The sequence below is a fragment of the Lacerta agilis genome, chromosome 1 (genome assembly GCF_009819535.1).
Source record: "Lacerta agilis isolate rLacAgi1 chromosome 1, rLacAgi1.pri, whole genome shotgun sequence".
NCBI classification, from domain to species: domain Eukaryota; kingdom Metazoa; phylum Chordata; class Lepidosauria; order Squamata; family Lacertidae; genus Lacerta; species Lacerta agilis.
This window is the reverse complement of record NC_046312.1, coordinates 126,919,008-126,943,336: the sequence shown is the minus strand read 5'-3', so window position 1 is coordinate 126,943,336 and position 24,329 is coordinate 126,919,008. Positions and strand designations below refer to the sequence as shown.

Sequence of the window (24,329 nt, the reverse complement as noted above, 5' to 3'; positions counted from 1 at the left end):
ATACCGTACTTATTTGGAAGGATTCCGAGACCCGTTGAAGGATTCAACCGCACTGCAAAACATCGAGACTTGTATTTCCTATGAAACTAATGCTGGGGGCGGGGGGGTCTAAGCAAGTTCCTATCGTGTTTTCTTACAGCCCCATCCTTGGAAGGGATCGAATCCTGAGCTGTTCCAATCCAAAGGCTGGCTTTGTACGTGGCTCAACTTGAGGAACAGATTTTATTCGCTTGGATAGGAGTAAATGCCCGGCCCCGTTGGAAGTTGCAAACGCTCAATTCGGTAAAGCTCGCTCGGATCTGGAAGGTGAAACTACCCAAACCGTCGGTTGCCTCTCTTCCCACCCGCAGCCCGGAAAGACTGAGCAAGTAATGGGGTAAAGTGCGCAAAGTTGGAAAACACAGACTTTTGGCTAATGAAGCCATCCTTTTAAGCGGTGTGTCGGGTGGGCGGGGGTGTTGTTTTTGTTTGGTATGTCTTTTTGTGCTTTTATAGTGTAAAAACCACCCTGTGATCCTCGGAGGTGTGGGAATTTAATAAATAATAGTAATGATAATGATAATAATACCTGTGCCGATGCAGCCATAGCCAGAAAGCAGCCGCTCACCGCCAGGAGTCCCCAGGAGGCTGGCATCCTGCGCGCCACAGGAGAGCAAAGTTGGAGACGCTTCCGGGCTCCGCGCAGAAGTCACGTCGAATAAAAGGAAAGCGCCGAGGAAACCCGAATGCTAAGATGCGGAACCACGGAGGCAAGTTGCTAGTCCCTCCCAAGCCCGATCCAACGAGCAGGTCTGGGTTTCTTCTGCGGGGAAGAATCGGCGCGGCAAAGAAACGAGACCCCTCCGGCTGCGGCGACCTTCGGGTCTTTCCAGTCTTTCTCCTCCGGTCGAAAGAAAATGATGCTGCTGCCCAAAGCCTAGCCAAGGGAGACGCACAGGTGCGTTCAGGATGCTGCCCACAGAAAGGCGCGCAAGTGCGCTGAGCGCCTGCAACGCGCGTCCGGCAAGCAGGAGGCAGCTGCGGATGCGCGCGTCGCCTCTCCGGCTTTCCCCTTTCCTAGATGGAAGGCGGGAAATACGGGTTTTGGATTCCCCCGCGGCGGGTTTTCCTCTGCTAGCACTTAGCCAGCCTTCCGGGATAAGAAAGGAAACCCTGTCCGGGATCAGGAAAGCCCTGACCGAGGAGTGCCGAGTAAACGTAGAGGTCAAGGATACGACCTAAGAGGACGGTAGGAATAAAATGGGCAGCGCGCACCATGGAGAGGCGCGTAAAGACGCCGGATACCCCGCAAGGAGCCCGCTGGAAATCACATGGCCACGGCTGCCTCTCCACCATCCCTTTGGGGGGTACTATGGGGTCGTGGATCTCTGCAAAGACGAGCAAATTTGGAGTGGAGGGTGGGCAATGCAGGAGTCCTAGAAAAAGGAGCACAGGAGCAAAACAAGTGCAAAATGTCTGCGCACTGGGGCAGGGAAAAAGCCATGCTTCTCTCTCCCTCCCTCCCTCCCCCCCCTCTGTCTGTGTGTGAGTGAGCGTGTGACAGAGAGAGGGAGATTTTATCTTATGGCAGTGCCGAATTTACGCATAAGCTAAACAAGCTATAGTTTAGGGCCCCACTCTCCTGGGGGCCCCTAAAAAATTTAAAGGGGAAAAAACTGGATGTACATTTCCAAAATATAAGATAAAATAAATATCACTTTGATAAAATACATATTTTGTTATGTGCTAATGGCTTTGGATACCTATTATGTCCATAAATTACCATATAGCAAATATTCAACACAAAAAACAGTGACAATTTGTTGTTGGCAAAGGACAGCTGGACATATAAAGGGCCCCATTACCTTCAGTAGCTTAGGGCCTCATCAAACCTAAATCCGGCCCAGCTTATGGGGTCAGAAGTGGTTAACTGACCAGGAAAGAGATCTCGGAGTCTTCCTAGATAGCTGTTTAAACATGAAAAGGGTAAATTACATATTACAGCCGTACCTCGTGTTACGAACGCTGCGTGTTGCGTTCGTCACGGGTCACGAATGCGCCGAACCCAGAAGTACCGGAACGGGTTACTTCCCTGTTTGGCGGTTCACGCATGCGCAGACACGCAAAATGACATGTGCAGAAGTGCCCAATCGCGCCGCGCACAGGCGCAGCGCTTCAAGTTGCGGACCTTTCAGGTTACAAACGGGGCTCCGGAACGGATCCTGTTCGTAACCAGAAGTACCACTGTAATGTAATTTACAGTCGACCTGCTTCTCCAGCATTTATCCTGATGGGCTTGTACAGAGCATACATGGTGGTTAGCCTAGGTCCAGTCCTTGCTGAGCACTTGTCTTAACTGGTTCTGATGACACTGAGCATTCATCCGGATTTACTCTTCTTCCTGTTACCCATCACATGCTTTTCAATGCATTCCCCATTACTTTCCAAACCACAAAAAGTCCAGGAATTTTATTTTTTTATGTTGGGCTTTTAGCACTAGGCCGACAGAACGCCTTGATCCACTTCAAAAGTGCAAACCCTTCTAGTATATGCTTGAATCCCTCTTGCAAAATAGTTTTACAATCTGGAGTCACCCTAGGAACGGTATTGCCACACCTCCAGAAGGTACGGTAGAGCTTAACAGGTGCATAAAATGGCAACTAAAATGGAACAAGTCCCTTATGGGAAAATTTAAAAGGGTTTAGAACTTCTTAGTTTGGTGTCATACAAAAGACGAACAAGTTAAATCTGTATTGAAACACTGGGCGAGAGAGATCTGTGGCATAATATTCAATTTTCAGATTGGGGAAGGTTACGGAAAACTGACTTAAAATTCACGGCTTGATGTACGCTGAAAGAAAATTATATGAAAATGATGTACCGGTGGTATTTGACCCCTAGTAAGCTAGCAAAAATGTACAAGAAAAGTACAAATACTTGCTGAAAATGTAAAGAGAAAGAAGGTACCTTTTATCATATGTGGTGGTCATGTAAGGTAATAAAAAGCACTCTGGGAAATGATATATAATGAACTGAAAAAAAATGTTTAAAATAGCTTTTGTTAAAAAAAATCCAAAAGCTTTATTTTTTTTTAACAAGAATTTATTGGTTTTCCACATCAAAACAAATACAAATACAACAAAAGAAAAAACAACAAATACAACAACAACAAAAAACTAGAAATAAAAGAAAATACATACCTACACCGGAACACCAACACTCCATAAATTTAATTATACTCTTGTTTCCAATCTAATTAGGGGGACTTCCCCCGTTCTCTCCTCTGCTTTCAATTCTAATATACATTAGTAACTTTCTATCTATTTTAACAATTCATTCTCCTAAATTCATAATCTTCCTCTCTAAAACTTATGTCATTTAACATCAAAATATCAAAATACAACTTCTTAATACAAATCTTAACTTCTTATAACCTTATCTATCTCTTATTTCACTAAAACTGCTGCTGGTATTTCTAATTCATACGTTATAAAATATTAAACTATCCTCCTTTAAAAACAATCCAAGTATCTCTTCTCTAATCCAAATCAATTTTTAACACTCTGACTTCGGGGTACCGTGATAAGCCTTCCTGATTACACGTCTAAAGTTTTTCACCCTACCCCTCTTCTTACCATTTTTTCTCCCCCCCTCGGAATCACCCACCAAACTTTGCCCCAACCCTTTCCAAAAAATCCAAAAGCTTTATTATTAGGAATTATAGGTACCGACATACCAAAGGAACAGAAAAGACTCTCATGTACGTGACAACAGCCGCATGGATGTTATTAGCCCAAAGATGGAAAGAAGACAAAGTCCCTATCAGAGAGGAATGGCAAATTAAGCTGTTGGGAGTACGCCAAAATGGCAAAACTGACCGGAAAGCTCAGGAACCAAGACGACAAAAACTTTAAGAAAGAAGGGGGGGGGGGTCACCACAATTTACCTAGGAGACCACTGTAAGCAGATAAAAGCATTGTCAGGATTTTAATAACACTTGTAACCAACACTGTGGTTAATATGAAGAGATACAATACATGGATTGTGAAATAATATGCAGATGAAGATGTTGACAATTGGACCCATGGAGGGGAGGACCGGGAAGTCGGGAGATTCAGAGAAATTTCAATATATGGTTATATATTTGGTATTGTTATAACTTTTTGTTTGTAAAATAAAATAAAAATGTTTTTTTAAAAAAAGAGAGAACTTCTTCGTTTGGGGAAAAAGCAGGGAAGGGCATCATAAAGTCTTTAAAGTCCCCTGGAGTCATTCAATAAAGCTGAATTGTGGGGAGATCCAGGACAGGAAGTGCAGTACAACACAGTTAAGCTGAAATTTGTGTCCACAAAGTTATATTATTCAATAATTCCATCTTAAATGGCCTTGTAATATCATTGTCATCATTTTACCTGTAAAACTGAGGTGACTGGTTGTATTAGTCTTTTAATTGCTATGTCGATGTTCATAATGTGTTTGTTTTTGTAATCTGAATGTATTTTATTTTATTTTATTTTATTTACTCCTGTTGTGAGCTTATAGCCGAATAAAGATATCTCTCTCTGTGTCCACAAAGATGTAGCAATGGCCACCAGATTATTTTAAAAAGAGATTAGGCAAATCCATGGAGAATAAGACTCTCAATGGCTTCTAGGCATGATGGTTATCACAGAGAGAGACCACAGGGCTCTGAATACCTGCTGCTAGGAAGTACAAGCAGGGAGAGTGATATTGCCTAGCCCCCAATTTCCTAGACACCTGGCTTGAGAGCAGTACATGTGAAAAGGATGTAGGAGTCTTGGTAGACCATAAACTTGACATAAGTCAACAGTGTGATGCAGCAGCTAAAAAAGCCAATGCAATTCTGGGCTGCATCAATAGGAGTATAGCATCTAGATCAAGGGAAGTAATAATACCACTGTATTCCTCTCTGGTCAGACCTCACCTGGAATACTGTGTCCAGTTCTGGGCACCACAGTTCAAGAAGGATACTGACAAGCTGGAACGTGTCCAGAGGAGGGCAACCAAAATGGTCAAAGGCCTGGAAACGATGCCTTATGAGGAACGGCTTAGGGAGCTGGGTATGTTTAGCCTGGAGAAGAGAAGGTTAAGGGGTGATATGATAGCCATGTTCAAATATATAAAAGGATGTCATATAGAGGAGGGTGAAAGGTTGTTTTCTGCTGCTCCAGAGAAGCGGACACGGGGCAATGGATTCAAACTACAAGAAAGAAGATTCCACCTAAACATTAGGAAGAACTTCCTGACAGTAAGAGCTGTCCGACAGTGGAATTTGCTGCCAAGGAGTGTGGTGGAGTCTCCTTCTTTGGAGGTCTTTAAGCAGAGGCTTGACAGCCATCTGTCAGGAATGCTTTGATGGTGTTTCCTGCTTGGCAGGGGGTTGGACTGGATGGCCCTTGTGGTCTCTTCCAACTCTATGATTCTAGAGGCATCTTTGGCGTGACGAATTTGCAAACCCTTGGACTGGGAAAATCCACGCCAAACTTCTGTCTTTTGGAATCTCTCCTTTAGACTCGCTTAACTTAGATCTTGCTTCGGCAAAAAGATTAATCAAACAAAGATTGGACGATTTGGAGTTACAGCGTAATCTTATGCTGGGTGGGGGTGTTTGCTCGCCTCAGAATTTTGGAGTTACTCCAATACATCATGTCCCTCTATACTTATCCTCCCTCTCCACTGCTGGGCACCGATTCGCTTTCACCAAAGCGAGGTTTAATGTTTTTCCTTCTAATGTCCTGAGACATAGATTTTCTAAGGGCCTAGTTTCCGCCTTTTGTGATTGTGATAAACAGTCGACGGAATCTCTCCATCATATAATCTTTATTTGTCCCCTGCATAGTGAGGCTCGGGCAAAATTACTAAGACCAATAACTCAGAAACTTACAGGTGCTCCAGCTGAGTCACACCTTGCCTTACTCCTGCAAGACAATGATTCCTATACAACTTTGCAGGTGGCAAGGTTTCTAAACTCTGTCATATCTCAAAAAAGGCGCTGTGGCCAACTACACGACCACTAATACTTTTGTTTTCTGCTCCTTGGTTGCAATTTTAAAACTTGTATTTGTGCTGTGGTTTGATTCCCTATGACTCTAGGGTCTATGGTATGCTGTAACTTTATGTTAGGTATTCCATATTTTATGTTTTTATGGGCTTATAGCCGCAATAAATTTGAATTTGAATTTGACCACAGTGGGAAACAAAAATGCCAGACTAGATAAGCATTTCACCTGATCCTGCAAGGCTCTTGACTCCTTTTTTTTTTGACATAATCTTCTCCTACCTCTAGGTAAAATTATATCCCTGCTTCAACTGCAAGCCAACCTCTTAAGATGGAAGGATCATTATAGATTCAACTACTGTAATTAGTGGCATACATTCCAACAGAAGGTTGACACCTTATTAATGCGAAAGACGAATGTTTAATGCAGAAGTCTCTGCAAACTTCAAAGGTGTCTGTAACATGGATTTCCAGGCGGGTGGCATGCAAAGTTTCCTAGGCTCTGATTTTGACTTTGGAGTGAAAATGGCATTTGAGATCAAGCGATATCAGAGGCTTTAGAATACATATGTCTGCACGTTCTGCTACCACAAACTTTCCTAACTCAAGTGAAAATAAAGGTCACCCTCAAGCATATTCAAGGTGAAATGGAAAACTCTTCCGTTTGGGACTTTGGGAAAAGAGCTCAGAGGCAGCTGTGAAGAGGAAGCGAATTAGAGTGTACAAGTGTGCCCAAAACTGCCACAATGCACTTGGGTCTGTGGTCAAAATGGGGGTCCTTTTGGACAGATCTTGGCAGTAGACTTCGCATCCTATGGCCTGAGGCCAAAAAGAGATGCTGCGGTTCAATTCTGTCCCTGCACCAAGGTCCATATAATTCTTTTAAAACGGGCATGGGGCCCACCAGATGGTTGCTGAACTACAACTCCCATCATCCCTGGCCATTGACCATATTTTTGGGGGCTTGCTGGGAGTTGTAGTTCAGCAACATCTGGAGAGTCAAAGGTTCCCCACAATTGTTTCGAAATCCACATTTAGGAACCCTGGAGCAGTTGTCTAAACAAAGCTCCCACTGGCCTTTTGTTTCCAATGTTGAGGCTATATGTTGAGATTTTGTAATATACAGTGGTACCTCCGGTTACGAATACGGAGGCCAAACCTTATCCCAAAATCTTCGTAATTGGAGGCGCTTGTTCTGCGCATGCACGCGGTGCCGTAGAGCGCTTCTGTGCATGCGCGAGGCGTGCAGAGCCGAACGTTACGTTACCCAGACTGTCTTGCCAGAGTGGTGCATGCTCTGGTTATGTCCCGCTTGAACTACTGCAATGCGCTCTACGTGGGGCTACCTTTGAAGGTGACCTGGAAACTACAACTAATCCAGAATGCGGCAGCTAGACTGGCGACTGGGAGTGGCCGCCGAGACAACATAACACCGGTCTTGAAAGATCTACATTGGCTCCCAGTACGTTTCTGAGCACAATTTAAAGTGTTGGTGCTGACCTTTAAGAAGAGTTTGGATTTGATATCCCGCTTTTCACTACCCAAAGGAGTCTCAAAGCGGCTAACATTCTCCTTTCCCTTCCTCCCCGACAACAAACACTCTGTGAGGTGAGTGGGGCTGAGAGACTTCAGAGAAGTGTGACTAGCCCAAGGTCACCCAGCAGCTGCATGTGGAGGAGTGGAGACACGAACCTGGTTCACCAGATTACAAGTCTACCGCTCTTAACCACTACACCACACTGGCTCCTAAAAAAGCCCTAAACGGCCTCGGCCTTGGTCCAGTATATCTGAAAGAGCGTCTCCACCCCCATCGATCTACCCAGACACTGAGGTCCAGCGCCGAGGGCCTTCTGGCGGTTCCCTCATTACGAGAAGCCAAGCTACAGGGAACCAGGCAGAGGGCCTTCTCAGTAGTAGCACCCACCCTGTGGAACGCCCTCCCACCAGATGTCAAAGAGAACAACAACTACCAGACTTTTAGAAAAACATCTTAAGGCAGCCCTGTTTAGGGAAGCTTTTAATATCTGATGAATTATTGCATTTTAATATTGAGTTGGAAGCCGCCCAGAGTGGCTGGGGAGGCCCAGCCAGATGGGCGGGGTATAAATAATAAATTATCATTATCATTACCCGAAGGTAACGTAACCCAAGGGTCCACTGTAATGGTTAGGGTTTTTAGTGCACACCAAAGAAAAGTAAATCAGAAAGAATCCGCTTATATATTCAATATGCTAATTTGCAGACATGTGTATGGGCTCCAAGTATCAAACGTCCAGCATCAAAACACAGCTTTTTTTTCCTGGAAATCATGGCTCAGAATTACCTGGCACTTCGACATTTGCACATTAGTGAATAGGATACAGCTATTGCAACATCGACTGTCAAGTCCTAAAGCTCAGTGGTGGCTTCTGTCCAGAAGGTGAGGCAGTGGCATGAACAATCCATACAGATGCATGAACATTTACATTAAAAATATGCATATAGACATTTCCAAAATATGTTTACACATTTGAACACAGAAATGAAAGAAAACAGGATAAAATATAATGGGTGACGTAGTGTCTTTCCACACATCTGGAATGGAGTTCTTCAAACATCCCTTGCTTTGTTCACCGGAGTCCATCTTAAGGCAGAGATTGAAGCGTTCGGTATGGCAAATACATCGTTGGAGCGTCCCATCGACTGTGGGCGTCCTTCAGCAAAAGTTTGATGAGCAAATAAAAGTGATCAGAGCTCAGACGGGTGAAATGGTGCATGAAAGCGGACCAGAGAAGGATGAAATGGGAAGTGGAATTAAAGAGGACACAGAGACTTCAGAGAAAAATAAGGACAAAGGATTGCCAGAACAAGAGGGTGAAATGGCAGCGCTGGTGGCAACAGATTGTGAAATTCAAGGGTCCTTTTGCTTTTGTCATAGATACTAGAGAACAATAGATTTGACGTCTGCATGCTATTGCCTAACGTAGGATTCACCAACCTGGTGCCCTCTCCAGATGTTTTGGAATACAATTCCTACCAGACTGGAGAAGGTTGGCTTAATGCATCATTTCACCAGTTAAAATTAACTTTGTGTCAGGAAAGCACTTAAAGGCTAGATTCTTAGAAAGCTTTTGACATGTGTTTTTATTACAGCTACCATCATTGTCTGCTTCAGATAGGCTGTCAAACAGAAATACAGTTTGATATTTTAAAGCATTCTGTAAATACTTTTCTCAGAAGTAAGTGACTCACATTTTAATATGTCTGTACAGTACCTGTCAGCACCCACACAAACTACAAGTGTACATTTTTTAAAAAAAAATGAAGATCGCATTCTGGTTAATACAGTGGTACCTCTGGTTGCGAACGGGGTCCGTTCCGGAGGTCCAGCCGCATCCCAAGGAATTCGCAACCGGAGGACCACTTCTGCACATGCGCATGGTGCGGTTTAGCGCTTTGCGCATGCACGCGCAGTGAAACCTGGAAAAATACTTCCGGGTTTGCCACGTTTGCATCCCGAAGTTTATGTACCCAGAGGGATACGTAAGCAGAGGTACGACTGTACAAGCAACTCAGGTTCTCGCACCCCAGGAGTTAAGCCAAACCCCATCTGTCCGAAGCATATTGTCACACTGAGACAGTAATGAAACAAAAGCAGCAAGGTACAGTAGGTACTCTTTTATTTTCTGTCTATGTACAATTTAGTAAATGAAAGAGCCAACATAATTAGTTTAGCATGACAATATCATAAAAATACATCCATAACCAACGTAGGGTACAAATATATACATTATGATACATTAAATAAGTGCTTTCGATATAGTTTACAGCTAGTGTGCGGTATTTAAAGGGATTGATTCTACTCCTTCCCCATTTTGTGGCATCTTAACACAATGCAACATTCCCCCTGGCCTCAGCTGTTCATACACAGTACAATGTCATTTCCTGTACATTCCAGAGAAGCATGGCCTGCCATTTACAGACTGAACTATACAGACAATAACATAAAAGGGTAAAAAAAAAACTCAAAACAAAATCAAATGGCCCATTCTTATTTCCCCGAACAAAACAGCAGTTAACAGAACATGTCTACTCAGTAAGTTGTAGACAGTTATTTACTCTTACGGAACCTTGTGTGGGATCCACATGGCAAGATTAAAAGGAACCTATTGCACTGTCCAAAACTGTACAACGTAAGTGCTTCTAGAAAATACTGCTGATTTTTACCCCCCAAAAAACAGGCCAGGAATTTCATAATAACCCATCAAGTTTCAGGTGCTTGGCACTAAAAGTTTCAGGCCTGTTCCTGTTGGGACAGGTAGAGGGTCCTTCAAAATCTCCTCGCAGCAATAGAAGTTAAATGTGTAACAGGAAATATTTAACAACACTCTACATACAGGAAATGCAGGTGGTCAGTACTGGAGAACTTGAAATGGAAAGGCCAATTTAGAAAAGAAAAGCTAAGCTAACCTAGCCAAACTCAGCTGCTTAGTTTTTAGTACGTTCCTATGATGATGCAAAACCCCAGTCCATCACTTCTTAGCCAAAGTTACAAAAAGAGGCCGTCAAGTTTCAGCTGTTTGTCCAACTTAGCCAGCAATGATTGTGCTAGTTACCAACCTTCGTCCTAGAGAGATATTCATTACGGACTCTGTGTGCAAGTGTCTGCTTATGCGTACAACAGAGTGAACAATGCTATAGGTCAGGGATCACGTTTTCAATGTTGTATGTAAAAAACAAACAAAATCCACCAGGGAGAAAAGATGAGCTGGACCTCTTTCCTTGGCATGTTAAGTTTTCTACCTACTGGTTGTCTTTTTTAAAAACATGGATACGCTGTGAAGTTAGACCGCCACCAACTCATCTTCAGTCTGAGGTGATACTATTTCAGGATTCCACCATCACATTCTGTTGTGTGTGCAGACCAGGCCTCTGAATCAATCTCTCCCACACTATGCATTTTAACAAATCCATTGAACACGCCCAAGTCTTCCCACAAATGCTCTATCCGAAGGCAGCATCCGAACAACCAGCAGTATGTTACTTGTCAGGATAAGACCATGGAAACGTGGAAATGCTCCAGGAATCCTGCTCTTCTCTCAGAGCAAGTTGCCCTGGTTGCAACTGGCGCACATTTTTAGACACGGGAAGAGCTGGTGAAAATGCTTTTCAGCGGTTAAGTCAATGCGATTAGAGACAAGTGCCTCTCGCATGCCATACCCCTGCCTTTGCAATCAAAGGAAGCTTGCCTTCTTCCTCCTGCCCTCAAAGCACTTGCCGTTTGATTCTTCAGCACAGCCACTAAGCCAATAGCAACACACACCTGACTTGGTCAGCATTAAGCAGAGGTCTGCTTCTTAGGCTGGAACGAGACATCATTTGTCCACGTTTCTGCTCTATTCACATATGAAGTAGAATCTTTTCTACAAGAAATGGAGCATGCAGAGGGTGGGAGATGATAAAGTCGTGCCTTTCCAACTCAACTCAACTTGCAGCCCTCCATCAGTTCAAATAGTTTTCTACCAGCCCAGCTCTGAGAGCAAAAGCACAACACAGCCACCCTGAGCTTCTCATATGAACAGAATCAAAATATGAATTAAATAAACTGTCCTGCAACAAACACGCAGCCCGGCCCTTGTGAGACATACCCCATAACAAACACAGTTATAGCATTTAAACCTGCCAGTTACCAAAACTATTTTGGAAGCAGCTCCCCCCTCCCGCGAAGGCCACTTTGTTATTGAAAACTCAAGCAGCAAGTCAACCCCGGCTTCAACATTTATTCTGGCTCGGTGTTGATACTGCTAATTAAACTAGAGACTTGGATGGATGACAGCATCTTTCTTAATTAAGGAATGTTTTCATAGCACTCAGAGCTGAAGGTCAGCAGATAAATAGGGAATGTAAAAGTGGCCGAAACTCAGCTATAATACTCATTTATCGAAACCGGTTATCAGGTTTCATATATAAGGTCTTACAACTTCAGACTTGAACAAAGCAAATTAATACAATGGCTGGAAATCAAATTAAGAGTTGGACCGTTCCTCCAAGGTGTACACTGGGGGGGGGGGAGGAACCCACACAATTCCCCAACCTGATGCCCTCCAAAGTTTTGGACTACAACTCCCTGAATATTGGCCATGCCGGCTGGGTTCTGATGGGTGTTGTTAGTGCAGAACATCTGGGGCAGACCAGTTTGGGGAAGGCCGTAACAGGCCAGCGTACACCCCAGATATGACAGCTCTGTGCTTTCATTGTCAATCTAAGCCAGAACCAAACTCCTAACTGATGTACAGAGGTCAACGTTCTCACCCTATATGCCTGCGTGGCTTAATGGGTGTGCTTTTAAGATGGCTTCTTGGCTTTCAACAGAGAACTCTGCTCACTTTACATGATACAGGGGGTCACATATATTGAGTGGGAGGTTTTTACAGGGAGGTAACGCGGCAGTGCTGCTTATTATATAGACTTTCCACTCATAATGGTTCACAGCCAAAGGGTTGGGAAACCCAGAGGATGCTGGGACAACAACTCCCAATGTGGCTGAGCACTGGCCATGCCAGCTGGAGCGGATGGGGTCATGGGGGAACAATATCTGGAGGGCCAAAATCCTCTCCATCCTTGATTTGGGGGGATTCTGCTGCAGGGAGAAGAGGGACTATAAAGGTAAACCAATCTCAGCCACTGCACACAATCTGTACTCAAACCAATATTCCGGACAACCATTAAGGTTCAGGGACAATGTCAGCCGTGCCTCTTTAACTACAACACACCCTTATTTTTACTGGCCATTATTATGTAAAAAATAAAGCAAATGTTTCATAGTTACAAAAAAACAAAACAAAAAACCCAACCTAATTATAAGTGCTTATTCTCAGGTAGCAAAAACACAGTTCAGCGGTTTGTTCAGAGCACCTAGTGTCAAAGGAATGATTGTTTAATCAGCCAGGTCTGTTTACACAACCTGTGTGTGTTCAGCAGAGAGACCCATTACGCTCTACAAAATGGTGTTGAAATGAAAAACAAAACCAAACAAAACCAGGGAGAACGACACTACAGACTTGATTCTTTAAGGCAGCCATTTAAAGGGAGGAGGGGGAGTACTAACGAAAAACAACAAAGTGGACCTCGTGGATTGGGGAGAAAGTCTTTTCAATCTACGAATGCAGCAGCTAGTCAGGGACCTTCTTCTGGAGAAAATTTGTTTTGCTAGTGTCTTCCATTTGAAAAGAGGGCAGCTCTATTTACCGCTGTACGCTAAAATCCAAGCTGCCGTTACTGAAGTTGCCCTTCAGAAAAATATTTGACTGCCTGGAAGTTTGACACCATTAAAAGAAAAGCAAGGCTTCAGAGGATGGGAGTGGGATGCTGATAAAATCCTCCCTCTAATACTGCTCATGGAAACCTGCAAAATAACATCAGTGCAATACAGAGAGAACAGGCAATAATAACGCTTAACAGAAAATCAACCCTCATGACAGCAGCGGCATTCGTAAGAGATGTACAGAGCTCCTCATGGTTGTGGTGCTTTTAAGAGAGACTGTGATATCCTCACTGCAACAAGCTGCAACAGTCTGATTTGGGGCCAACATGCCCACTGTTATTTCCTGTTTAGACACTTTATTCTGTGGTGCGAGAGCCTTCTGTGTAAGATGTCATCAGGAACTCCAATGGGATTTACCGTAATCTGTGGAAGGCTCATCCTGGCCTTCGTTCGGGGCCGATCTGTTTGATGGGATCACCTGTGTCTTTCCAAAGATAGAGTCCCGCTCAGATTCTGAAGACTCTCCTCCGGCCTCTTCCGTTAACATTCCAGCACCTAAAGTGCAGGCTTAACTTCCTTTGGGACGCCAGTTTCTGCAGGCAGTGGCTGAAGATCCCTCAGCTGCTATTGAAGACACTGAGTTGGGGGCTGGACGTGTGGAAGGACAGCCTTCGCGGCGCCCCGTCCCGTCCCATCCCTTACCTTAGCAGTTCAGGCCCAGCCCTGTCCAGTGATCTGGCACCATCAAAAAATACTTGTCCATTGCTTCACAAAACCTCGTCCGGTAAAGTTCTGGAGATACTACCGTTGGCATCTTACCTAATTTACGGCAGAGGAAAAAATTGTCTTAGAAATTAACTTTAGGAATAACTAAACTGTCATATACGTCACAAATTACGGGTTGTATCCCAGTGGAGGATTGCAGAACATTCTCCCCCCCCCCCCCCACCAAAAAAAAAAAAAAATCTGTTCTGGGTTTTCCCTCAGGAGCAGATGTGGCGATGGAGAGAGGGAAAACCCTATTGCTCTAGAGCAAAATGTTCAGTACCGCCCAGTCTTTAGATTCTCTTTGACAAGGGGCCTGCAAAACGCAAGACCTCATGTTACGAGGGCTGTCAAATCCACACTGGCAGGGCAAAAATCCCAGAGGGTTATTCCCTCTCCGCTCCCCACCCCTTTTAGAGAACGTATAAGCACGTATTTTGTGGTAAACCTGACAACTGGAACCATATTTATTCTGAGGCTGCAGGCAACGGCCATGCCTAAGAAATACTTTCTGCGCTTTACATTACTGCCATTTCTATCAAACAGAGCTAAGTATCCAACCATTTTTTTTAAAAAATTAAAAAATCTTTATTAATATTATACGCAGACATAAATAAGAAATCATACAAGACAAAAAATATTACAATGAAATAAATAAATAAATAAATAAATACAATAAACAAATACTAATAATATGACATATTACATTTAACTAATTTTTAGCAGCATGACATTTCGAAGCACTATGCTTCTGCTCAAAGGGCAGGTCACGCTGACGGGACGAGACTTCCAAGGAAGTATTTAGGGCCAGCTAAGGAATGAATTCTAATAAGCAAATTTATTCCACCGAAAGGAGATCTACGGTATCCTCCAAACTGTTCTGATTAATGTTCCCAAGTCAACATTTAAAGTAAAGGACCCGGATGAGCATTCAAATTAGGTGTGCAGGGAGAGGTAGGGGGACCCTTAATCGAACCCTCAACTCCCATCTTTCCTTCTATTTCATTCACATGACCCCTCTGGAGCTGACATCTTTTTTTTTCCTCCTTTTGGGGAGGAAGGGGGGGAGAGAAAGGACAAAGAGTAATGGGTCTGGGCCTCTTGCTCCCCCCTCCTCAGTATTCTGGTGAAATGACATGGACCCCTGATTTCAAAACAACGGCACCAAAGTGGTTTTGAACACCAAAACTGGTACTAGTGGAAGAACTAGGAATCTTTATTCTTAATGGAAAAATAAAAATAAATTCAGGCCCTTAAATGTTACCCTTAAGAATGTATTACTTAAAAGGGCTATCCAGCATTTGCTACTCAAATATATATATATATGCTTGCATATTTATACTCACAGGAGAACTGGAATAAGAGGCGAAGGGGAACAAATCACAGTGTAAATATTGATAGCCAAGAATTAAGACTCACCTTGTCCTCCTAAAATGCCTGTTGACTTAACCACCATCTCAAGCTTTTTGTCCCAAGTAAATGTGCGAATGTAATCTGTAACAAAAAGATAAGTAACATGGGTTAACTACAGAGGTTTTGATGCTCCACAGAATCTGTACCATTAACAGTCTTTAACCTTTCAGTTTCTTCTGTCTATATGGCTATTCACCATTATCTTTTTCAAGCTCATCGCCTTGATGCGCCATGGGAATGTGGCGTGTTCCTGGGAATCCCAGGAACGCAGCTTGTCCCTCACAGGGCTACGCTACAGTTCCCAGCACTGTGACCAAACTACAGTTCCCAGGATTCTTTCGAGGAAGTGGTGTGGTTTAATCGTATCATATGCATGGGATCTGCCTCTGCTGTGTGGAGCAGCTGCCACACCCAGGCAGCCCCAAGCGGACTCTTGTGTGGTCCCTAAATGATGGGGAGTTGTTCTCGCACGGGCACCCACCCCACGGTTGTTTTGGGCGAAAGGTTACGTACCAATAATCCCAACCACAAGCTCGTCGGAGGTATCATCCCGGCCCACTAGAAGAGAATAATCGATGATGAGATGGCTGGAAAGGAAATGGGAATCACTGTGGATGGAAGCCTTGAGCACGGCCTTGGAGTGGGAACGGATGTACAAGGGGTTGTCCCGCACAAGCTTCAAGAGGTTTTCATCCAGCAGAACAACATCGCAGCTCTCCTTCCCTGTGTCCGTCTTGACGTTCCTGTTCCGTAAGGAGCCTTTCAGGTCAAAAACCTAACAGCAAAGGAGACAGCAGGTTATGGTAAACCATGGTTTATCCTGCGAGATGCCTCCTGCTTTGTTCCTCTCCTACTGTGAGCAAGAGAATCAAACCATGGTACTTGGCTCAGTGCTGGGTCTCAGCAGAAAAAGTGGCTTGTCTCGCTCCAAACCAGGCTTAGTAAGCCAAGAACAAATCTTGGCTACAAGGAAGGAGCAAAGCAGGCAGCAATCTGTGTGTTCGCAGTAAACTAGAAGCTGTCGTTTACTGTGACAGGGGAGTTTGAAATGACTTCCCTCCGAATAACGTCTGAAACTCCCATTGTTCCAGGCGCATTTTGTGACAGGAGATTTCATCACCGCGAGCAATTTCTGAGCTCTGGGCGCAGTACTGCGCCTAAGGTTTCGGATTAAAACTGCGGATTGGAAGGAAAGGAGGACCTTTTTCTGCCTCCCCAGTTCCAGTTACTCTCTGAAGACTGGAGAAGAAGAGACCCTCTTAAGAATATTCGGTGGGGGCAGGGGAAGGACTGGACCATGTGAAAAATGAATATAATATTTCAGCTGCAGTTCACATTTTCAGCTTTGTATTTTTGTTATTAAAAAAATGCGCCTAGACATTCCGTTGTTGTGCCCATAACCTAGGTTTAAGGTGCCATTTTGCTTTCATATCTCAGTTTGTAACACTGCCCCAGAATGGCAGCACTCCTAGGGTGACAGCAGTTGGTTAACTTAATAAGGGAAGTCCCCCAACTCCTCACTACCTAAATCAGAAAAAAAATAGGAAGGTTTGTTACACATAACTATTTTACTGAGAAATTCATTTTAAAAATTATTATCTATTAGTAGGTCTGCTGCTATTATCGGTATTATCGCAAGTCTCTAAACCAGCAGCTCAAACTGCTTTCCCTCAGTATCAGAGTGGGTAAAGTTAGAGTGGGCAGCACCCTGTTGGCATCAATTTGCCTCGAGAGGCAATGGAGTGTGCCTCCAAGGGTGAAGTCACACAACTGGAGAATCCCAGCGGCTGCACAGCTACAGATGTAATGCCAGCGGCCTCTGGTGTTCCAGCCACAAAATGGAAAAAAAAGCAGAGAAATATAACCGTTTCTCATGTTAATTCCAAGCCTGCCATCCACTAAGTATTTTGGGTGGTCGCTATCCCCTCTGCTGACAGAAGGCATCTGACAGAAGAGCAGGGAGATTCCTTTCCTCCCTTCAGGAATTCAAGCCACTGATATTGTAATTTCATAAAAAAAATATAAAATGTATGTGTGAGTGTAGAGCAGGGGTAGGCAACCTAAGGCCCGTGGGCCAGATGCGGCCCAATCGCCTTCTCAATCCGGCCCGCGGACGGTCCGGGAATCAGCTTGTTTTTACATGAGTAGAATGTGCCCTTTTATTTAAAATGCATCTCTGGGTTATTTGTGGGGCACAGGAATTCGTTCATTTCGCCCCCTCCCCAAATATAGTCTGGCCCACCACATGGTAAAACCCTTGGAGGAGGAGGAAGACGGGCAAAGTCCAATGCAAATAATGCAGGCAAGTGCAGAACAAGCTCCATGTGTAACCAGCTGCTACCACCAGCTTTGCCGACTCTCCTAATGCAAGAGTTTCCAATGGGCCAACGCATGGGCAAGCTTGCCACTTTGCCAGCGAGCCTTTTCTCACCTGAGACATCTTTCTGCCATAGAAGAGGTTTTCCATGACCAACAGGTCAAGCTTCTTCTCCGTGTTGTTCTGAGAGTTCTTATAGCCAATCCGGTAAACCCCAAGAATCTTGGCCAAAGCCGTTGGCTTCTGAGATAGAAGAGACAGTTGATTTGCTGAGTGAAAAGTTGCTACCGTTTCAGCTCTCAAATGAAAGGCGCCCAAATACGTACAGCGTGGGGTAGGGATATGGGCAAGGAAGGATTTGCAGGAAGTGAACGTGGCCAGTTCCTCTAGATCGGTTTTGCCCTCCATAACCTCCAACCGCCATAGCAAACAGTTAGGAATGATGGGAGTTGTAGTCTAACAACATCCAAAGCCAGGCAGCAAGTGTCAAGATTAAAGCCAAGGGAGAACGCTTTGTGCCTCTTACCTTTTGCTGAACCGCGTTAGTGATGTACATGAAATAGTGTGGGGCGAAGTCTAGAAAGGACTGGACTTCAAGGCGAGGCATCTGCTTCAAGATAAATCGGTCATCTAGAGGAGAACGTGCACTGGTGCATTATGTACTTTTTAAAAAAAACAAATATCACTATGCAAAATTGTCCAGCCCTTTCACAAATCACCATCTAAAGCCCAGTTCCATGTGAAAACTATAGTTCTGAAACCAAGCTTCAGTTTTAGGTAGTTAGGATTTTAGCAGAGAGCTGGCTCAGAATGTACTGACCTTGCACAATTCCTTTTTTTAAAAAAGCATAATTTTTATTAAATTTTCTGTTTTACAATTTAAAATATTCACTTAAACAACCTTAAAATATCAATCACTTCCCTTCTTCTTTTTCCGTGGTTCGTTTTGCATAACGTAAATCCCAGCATATTTTATATAAACCAGACCATTCAGTATTCCATTATTACATCCATCAAAACTTATTTGCACTGCTGAATTTATCTTAATGCTGCCCACATTTTCAAAAGTACACAATCCCCCCCATATATTCAATAAACATTTTCCAATCTTCTTTAAATGTATGCTCTTCTTGTTCTCTTATTCTATGACAAGCATCCCCAACCTTCGGCCCTCCAGATGTTTCGGACTACAATTCCCATCATCCATGACCACTGGTCCTGTTAGCTAGGGATCATGGGAATTGTAGGCCAAAACATCTGGAGGGCCACAGGTTGGGGATGCCTGTTGTATGAGTTAGGTCCGCAAGCTGAGCAAATTCTATCAGCTTAAGTTGCCAATCTTTTTTGGTTGAAACCTCGCTCATTTTCCATTTTTGGGCTAACAAAACACAAGCCGCAGTAGTGGCATAAATAAATAACATTTTTTGACATCTGGGAATTTCCATCTGAGTTATCACCAACAGAAAGCGCTCTGTGTTGTTGTTTTTTGAAAAGTGCTTTGAAACATTTTTTTCAATTCATTATAAATTATGTCCCAGTACTCTTTTACCCTTTTACAGGCCCACCACATATGAAATAACGTACCCTCAACCTCATTCCACCTCGCACGATTCATCCACGTAGAATAAAAGAGCAAACGTTTATGCAAAGGGACAAGCGAGAAGCCAGTCACTTACCTTCAGTCACATAAAAAGCAGCTCCAGATTTGCCTCCCCGTGCCTGCCAGGGCAGAGAGTGAGAGAGGGAACGGATAAAATCTTCTTCGCTGCTCCCAAGTATCACTTCACGCATTTTATGGAACTCTCCCGCGTAGTAAATCCGGCAGTAGAACTTGGCATTGGCGTCAGAGAATTCTGTGGAAAAACATGGAGGCAAGAGAGGCCATGGAAGATCCATTTCCTAGAAGAGATGCTCACCCATATTTAAGGTCTCCTCTTTTCAAAATCCTTACATTCCTCCACCCTAACCTTGACTACTCCAGCTGGTGGCAGATTCTCCTACACATCTGAGCCCCACAGGAACCCTCCGCTGAATGACCTTGTATCCCTCTGGACCAGAATCTGCCACTTGTGTAGCTAGATCTTTGGTTCAGTCATGACATTCTACCACAATCTTCAGGTCTAGATAGCTTATATGACAATGGCATGCTGCAACACATTTTCAGGAGCATTGCAACTGTAGAACTGTCTCCTGGTAACATTTTCCGAGACTGCAGCAAAAGCATTTTATTGAGGCTGTGTTGTTGTGGTCGGAGTTTATCCAACTATTTGGCACGCCAAGCAACACAAATATCTAAGTGTAAAAGCTTGCTCTGAGCCTTCGTGATAAAGCAGCAAAAATATCTAAGTGCACTGGTACAAATCTTTGCAGATCTCTATTCAGATAGCCCAATGCACTGAGATGTGTGCATCTTAACAGCCAATAAAAGCTTAAGACGTCTCGGGTTACAGAATCATCTTATCAGCTGCCATATGGAAAGCCAAGCTGACAAGACACATCTTTCACTTGGATAGTGAGCAGTTCTGGCTGACTCAAGAATGCGATAGCAAGTCCCGAGCAAAGTCTGTTGCTAGTTTACAATACACCTCGGTCTTCTGATTCTGAGAGGCCACCGGGATTAAACAGCACTGGCGCATAAGCAAGGGATGTCTTAAAGAGCTATGCTTAACAAAATAAAATAAAATAAAATAAATCCTTCCAGTAGCACCTTAGAGACCAACTAAGTTTGTTATTGGTATGAGCTTTCGTGTGCATGCACACTTCTTCAGATATCTTCTTCGGTATCTGATGAAGTGTGCATGCACTCGAAAGCTCATACCAATAACAAAATTATTTGGTCTCTAAGGTGCTACTGGAAGGATTTTAAAATTTTGTTTCGACTATGGCAGACCAACACGGCTACCTACCTGTAACTAGAGCTATGCCTAGTTTGCAAGTGGCAAAAATAGTCAACTTCTTGTCCAAGCAGGCCACATCCACACCATAAATTTAAAGCACTATGATGCCATTTTAAACAGTCATGGCTCCCCCCCAAAGAATTCTGGGAGCTGTAGTTTGCTAAGGCTGCAGTGAGTTGTTGCTAGATTTCTATACTGCTCACAGAGCTACAATTCCCAGTGTTTCCTGCTCTAAGAGGGCAACAGCAGTTTCCTAACAACTCTCAGCACCAGGACTGGCTCACTCATGGGGCAAGGTGAGGCGACTGCCTCAGGCAACAGAATCCCTAGGGGCAGCAGATCCAGCCTCCAAGGAATGAATCACCTGCTGCTGCTGCTGCTGCTGCTGCCGCCACTGCTTAGAGGCCAGATCTGCCCCTGCCCATTGCTGCCTTTACAGAGGCCTTTTTGGGTGACAGGAGGCACTGCTGACCTCCTCTCACCCTTGTTCCTGGTGTAGATCTTCACTCACCGCTTCTTCCCCCGTATGTGTGCCGTTTCATGGTTAGCCTCAGGTGCCGAAATGTATTGGGCGAGCCCTGCTTAGCACCATTAACAAACTACATTCCCCAGGATTCTTTGCAGGAAGCCATGACTATTTAAAGTGGTTTATTGTTCAGTCATTCAGTCATGTCCGACTCTTCATGACCCCATGGACCAGAGCACGCCAGGCACCCCTATCCTCCACTGCCTCCCGCAGTTTGGCCAAACTCATGCCAGTCGCTTCGAGAACACTGTCCAACCATCTCATCCTCTGTCGTCCCCTTCTCCTTGTGCCCTCCATCTTTCCCAACATCAGGGTCTTTTCCAGGGAGTCTTCTCTTCTCATGAGGTGGCCAAAGTACTGGAGCCTCAGCTTCAGGATCTGTCCTTCCAAGTGAGCACTCAGGGCTGATTTCTTTAAGGATGGATACCGGTAAGTTTAATCTTTTTGCAGTCCATGGGACTCTCAAGAGTCTCCTCCAGCACCATAATTCAAGTGGTGCTGGAGGAGACTCCAGCACCACTTGAATTATGGTGGTACCACTTGAATTAAAGTGGTACCACAATGCTTTAAATGCATGGTGTGAATGTGGTCGTAATGTACTTAGAAACACCCCTGCCCCCTTTCAGATATTTGTGGAACTCGGTTCCATGAAATACATTCAAGATTAGAGAGTGAATCTGTAATTCTGATCAACAAGGGACTTGTCAGAGGAGACCACGCATCTGCCTCTGCGTTCCCCGCTCTCAATTCTGGCTCCAAAACAGATTCCTACTTACGGAGTTCAACATGTGGATTTCCCAGCTGTTTCTTTTGTGCATCACCTCCATCTGCTTCATCTAAAAGAGCAAACAGAAAATGGGACCAGGGATGCGGCCTTTCAGTTGTTCTTGCAGGTCAACAGAGGCCCTATTTTTCTCCAGCATAAAGACACACCGACCATTTCCCAGACCTAAAACTGAGCACTGTTGCTAGATGCAGCAAAAGTCAAAATGGGTGGGTGGGTGGGTGAAAAGGTATCAAGGAATGAAAGTCAATGGGACTGTCGCTACAACATACCCTGCCACACACCGTTAATTAATTCAACAAATTATTCAGGAGATTCAGCACATTTCAGGGTTCAGGGGTGTCAACCTTGTATTTTATTTTACTTTTAATGTTGATTCCCTCCCCATCTCAAGAAAAGGGCAATTGAGAAGAAGACTTAAAACTTAATACCTTGCGCCTCTGCGCTTTGGTTCTCTCCCCCTTCTTTGCCTGTCTGCCCAACCTGATAGTAGGCACTGTCTGCTCCCCGCAAGGTCTCCTTTTTCTGAGAAGAGAGGTCGGGGCTCTTCCCTCCTGTACCACGGAAGAAGGACAGAACTCCATATGGCTTCTTTGCTATAACCAAAGTAAGGACAAAACGTTTGGTGCCGCCCACTCCTCATTCATTCCATCGCAAAGCCAAGCGAGGCCCATCCTAAGCCCATCCAAGACTTCCAGCTTATCTAGGTTGTTGCAAAACGCTCTTTGCAGAATTGTTGGGGGGAAGTCTTTTGCTCTTAAAGGCATTGTGGGCCTTAGGAAAATTTTGTGTGTGTGTGTGGTTACCCAGAGACATGAGATGAGATATAATCATCTGTAGCTGAGTAAGCCAAGGAAGGGGCATTTTCACAGTGCAGGTGTGAAAAACGCGTTTCAAATACCAGTCCAAATACAGTGGTACCTCTGGTTACATACTTAATCCGTTCCGGAGGTCCGTTCTTAACCTGAAACTGTTCTTAACCTGAAGCACCACTTTAGCTAATGGGGCCTCCCGCTGCCGCTGCGCCACCAGAGCACGATTTCTCTTCTTATCCTGAAGCAAAGTTCTTAACTTGAAGCGTTATTTCTGGGTTAGCGGAGTATGCAACCTGAAGCGTATGTAACCCGAGGTACCACTGTACCTAAAAGACTGGACTAGATCTAGCAGAACTAAGTAACAGGCGGGCAGATTTGGGCTTAATGTTTGGATAAATTTCATGATGGCTAGAAGATCGTTCTAAGAAGTCACCTGCTACCTGTGGTTCAAGTTAAGTAGAACTTGCATTTAAAAACCTTTTTTTTTTAAAGCCTATCGCCAATCACTCACCAGCCTCTCTTTGAAATCAAAAGATTTTTCACCGGTTAATCTATATGACTGGTGACATGTGGCAGCCCTAGCTCAAAGCCACCCACAGAAACTATCTCTGGAGTAGACAGAATATAAAGGAAATGGCTGCCATCAAACCAGTGAGCCACTGTGACCCTCGCTAGACTTGTTGGAGCCTTCTGCCCTAATCCACCCAATATACTTTGAGGTGAGGCCATGTTGGGAGAAAGCAGGTACCCCAGAAGCAGCTGTATGGCAAAGGAGTTGAAAAATCTGCCGTGTCATTAAGCTAAGAATCCACCCTGCAGTGAACAGGAGAACAGGAAATTTCCTAGCTTCTTAAAGGAGCACTCCCCCCACCCCCCAAAAAAACACCCTGTCTTAAAAGGCTTTCAGGATCTTCTATTCTTTCAAAGAATTGTACTGGAATTCTAAGTCAGCAACTATTTTTCTTTTAACGGTTGCTGAACTCATTCATCATCACAGCAGCATCTGCAAGAAAAACTACTTGAACACAGCTAGCGATAGGTGGATTTGTCACATCAATATTACAATTTATAAACACTGCAAGGTTGGTGCAGAATAATAATAAAAGGTTAGGCATGATTCAGCTAGCCTATGCTCAGATTTGATTTTCAATATTTGGTTTTCTTTGCTAAACCATCAAGTCCTGAAGCTACACTGTTTGCACCTCCAAATTAAAAACACGATACCACAAGCTATTTAAATTCTTACGCTGCTCTGCCTCAGCTGTTTGGCTTGACTGCCCCATATTCGTCTCAGGTAGTCGAACTGGACTGCTGTTCTTGGCTCTGCTTTCAGCCAGACTAGAGGGGGCAGAAAAAAAGCATTTGGGGTCACTATGTTTTAACAATACAGCTGATGTACCGTATTTTTCGCTCCATAAGATGCACCTAGTTTTTTGAGGGGGAAAGCCCCCCCTTTTGAGGATCAGTTCAAAGTTGTGCATCTTCTTTTGGAAGAAGAAAAGCCCCATTTGCAAAAGGAGCAGCTCAAAGTTGTTGTGCTGCTGCTTTTGCAAAGAAAAAAAGACCCATTT

At 44.2% G+C, this 24,329-nt stretch overlaps 2 protein-coding genes across 3 annotated transcripts in view; both read right to left on the bottom strand.

Moving 5' to 3' along the window:
• Positions 1-714, bottom strand: part of PTH2R (parathyroid hormone 2 receptor) — a 47,146-nt gene extending 46,432 nt beyond the window's left edge. The window contains exon 1 of the mRNA XM_033170358.1: positions 569-714. Coding sequence (XP_033026249.1) covers positions 569-634 — 66 coding nt within the window. The 5' untranslated portion in view covers positions 635-714. The remainder of the gene's footprint in view (positions 1-568) is intronic.
• Positions 715-9,640: 8,926 nt separating this feature from the next.
• PIKFYVE (phosphoinositide kinase, FYVE-type zinc finger containing) overlaps positions 9,641-24,329 on the bottom strand; it is an 80,461-nt gene continuing 65,772 nt past the window's right edge. For both annotated transcript variants that reach the window (XM_033170338.1, XM_033170346.1), the window contains 9 exons: positions 24,005-24,096; positions 22,375-22,539; positions 21,936-21,995; positions 19,413-19,589; positions 18,263-18,366; positions 17,851-17,979; positions 15,933-16,194; positions 15,426-15,500; positions 9,641-14,060 (listed from right to left, as the gene is read on the bottom strand). In XM_033170338.1, the coding sequence (XP_033026229.1) occupies positions 13,945-14,060; positions 15,426-15,500; positions 15,933-16,194; positions 17,851-17,979; positions 18,263-18,366; positions 19,413-19,589; positions 21,936-21,995; positions 22,375-22,539; positions 24,005-24,096 (1,180 nt within the window). In that variant the 3' untranslated portion in view covers positions 9,641-13,944. The remainder of the gene's footprint in view (positions 14,061-15,425; positions 15,501-15,932; positions 16,195-17,850; positions 17,980-18,262; positions 18,367-19,412; positions 19,590-21,935; positions 21,996-22,374; positions 22,540-24,004; positions 24,097-24,329) is intronic.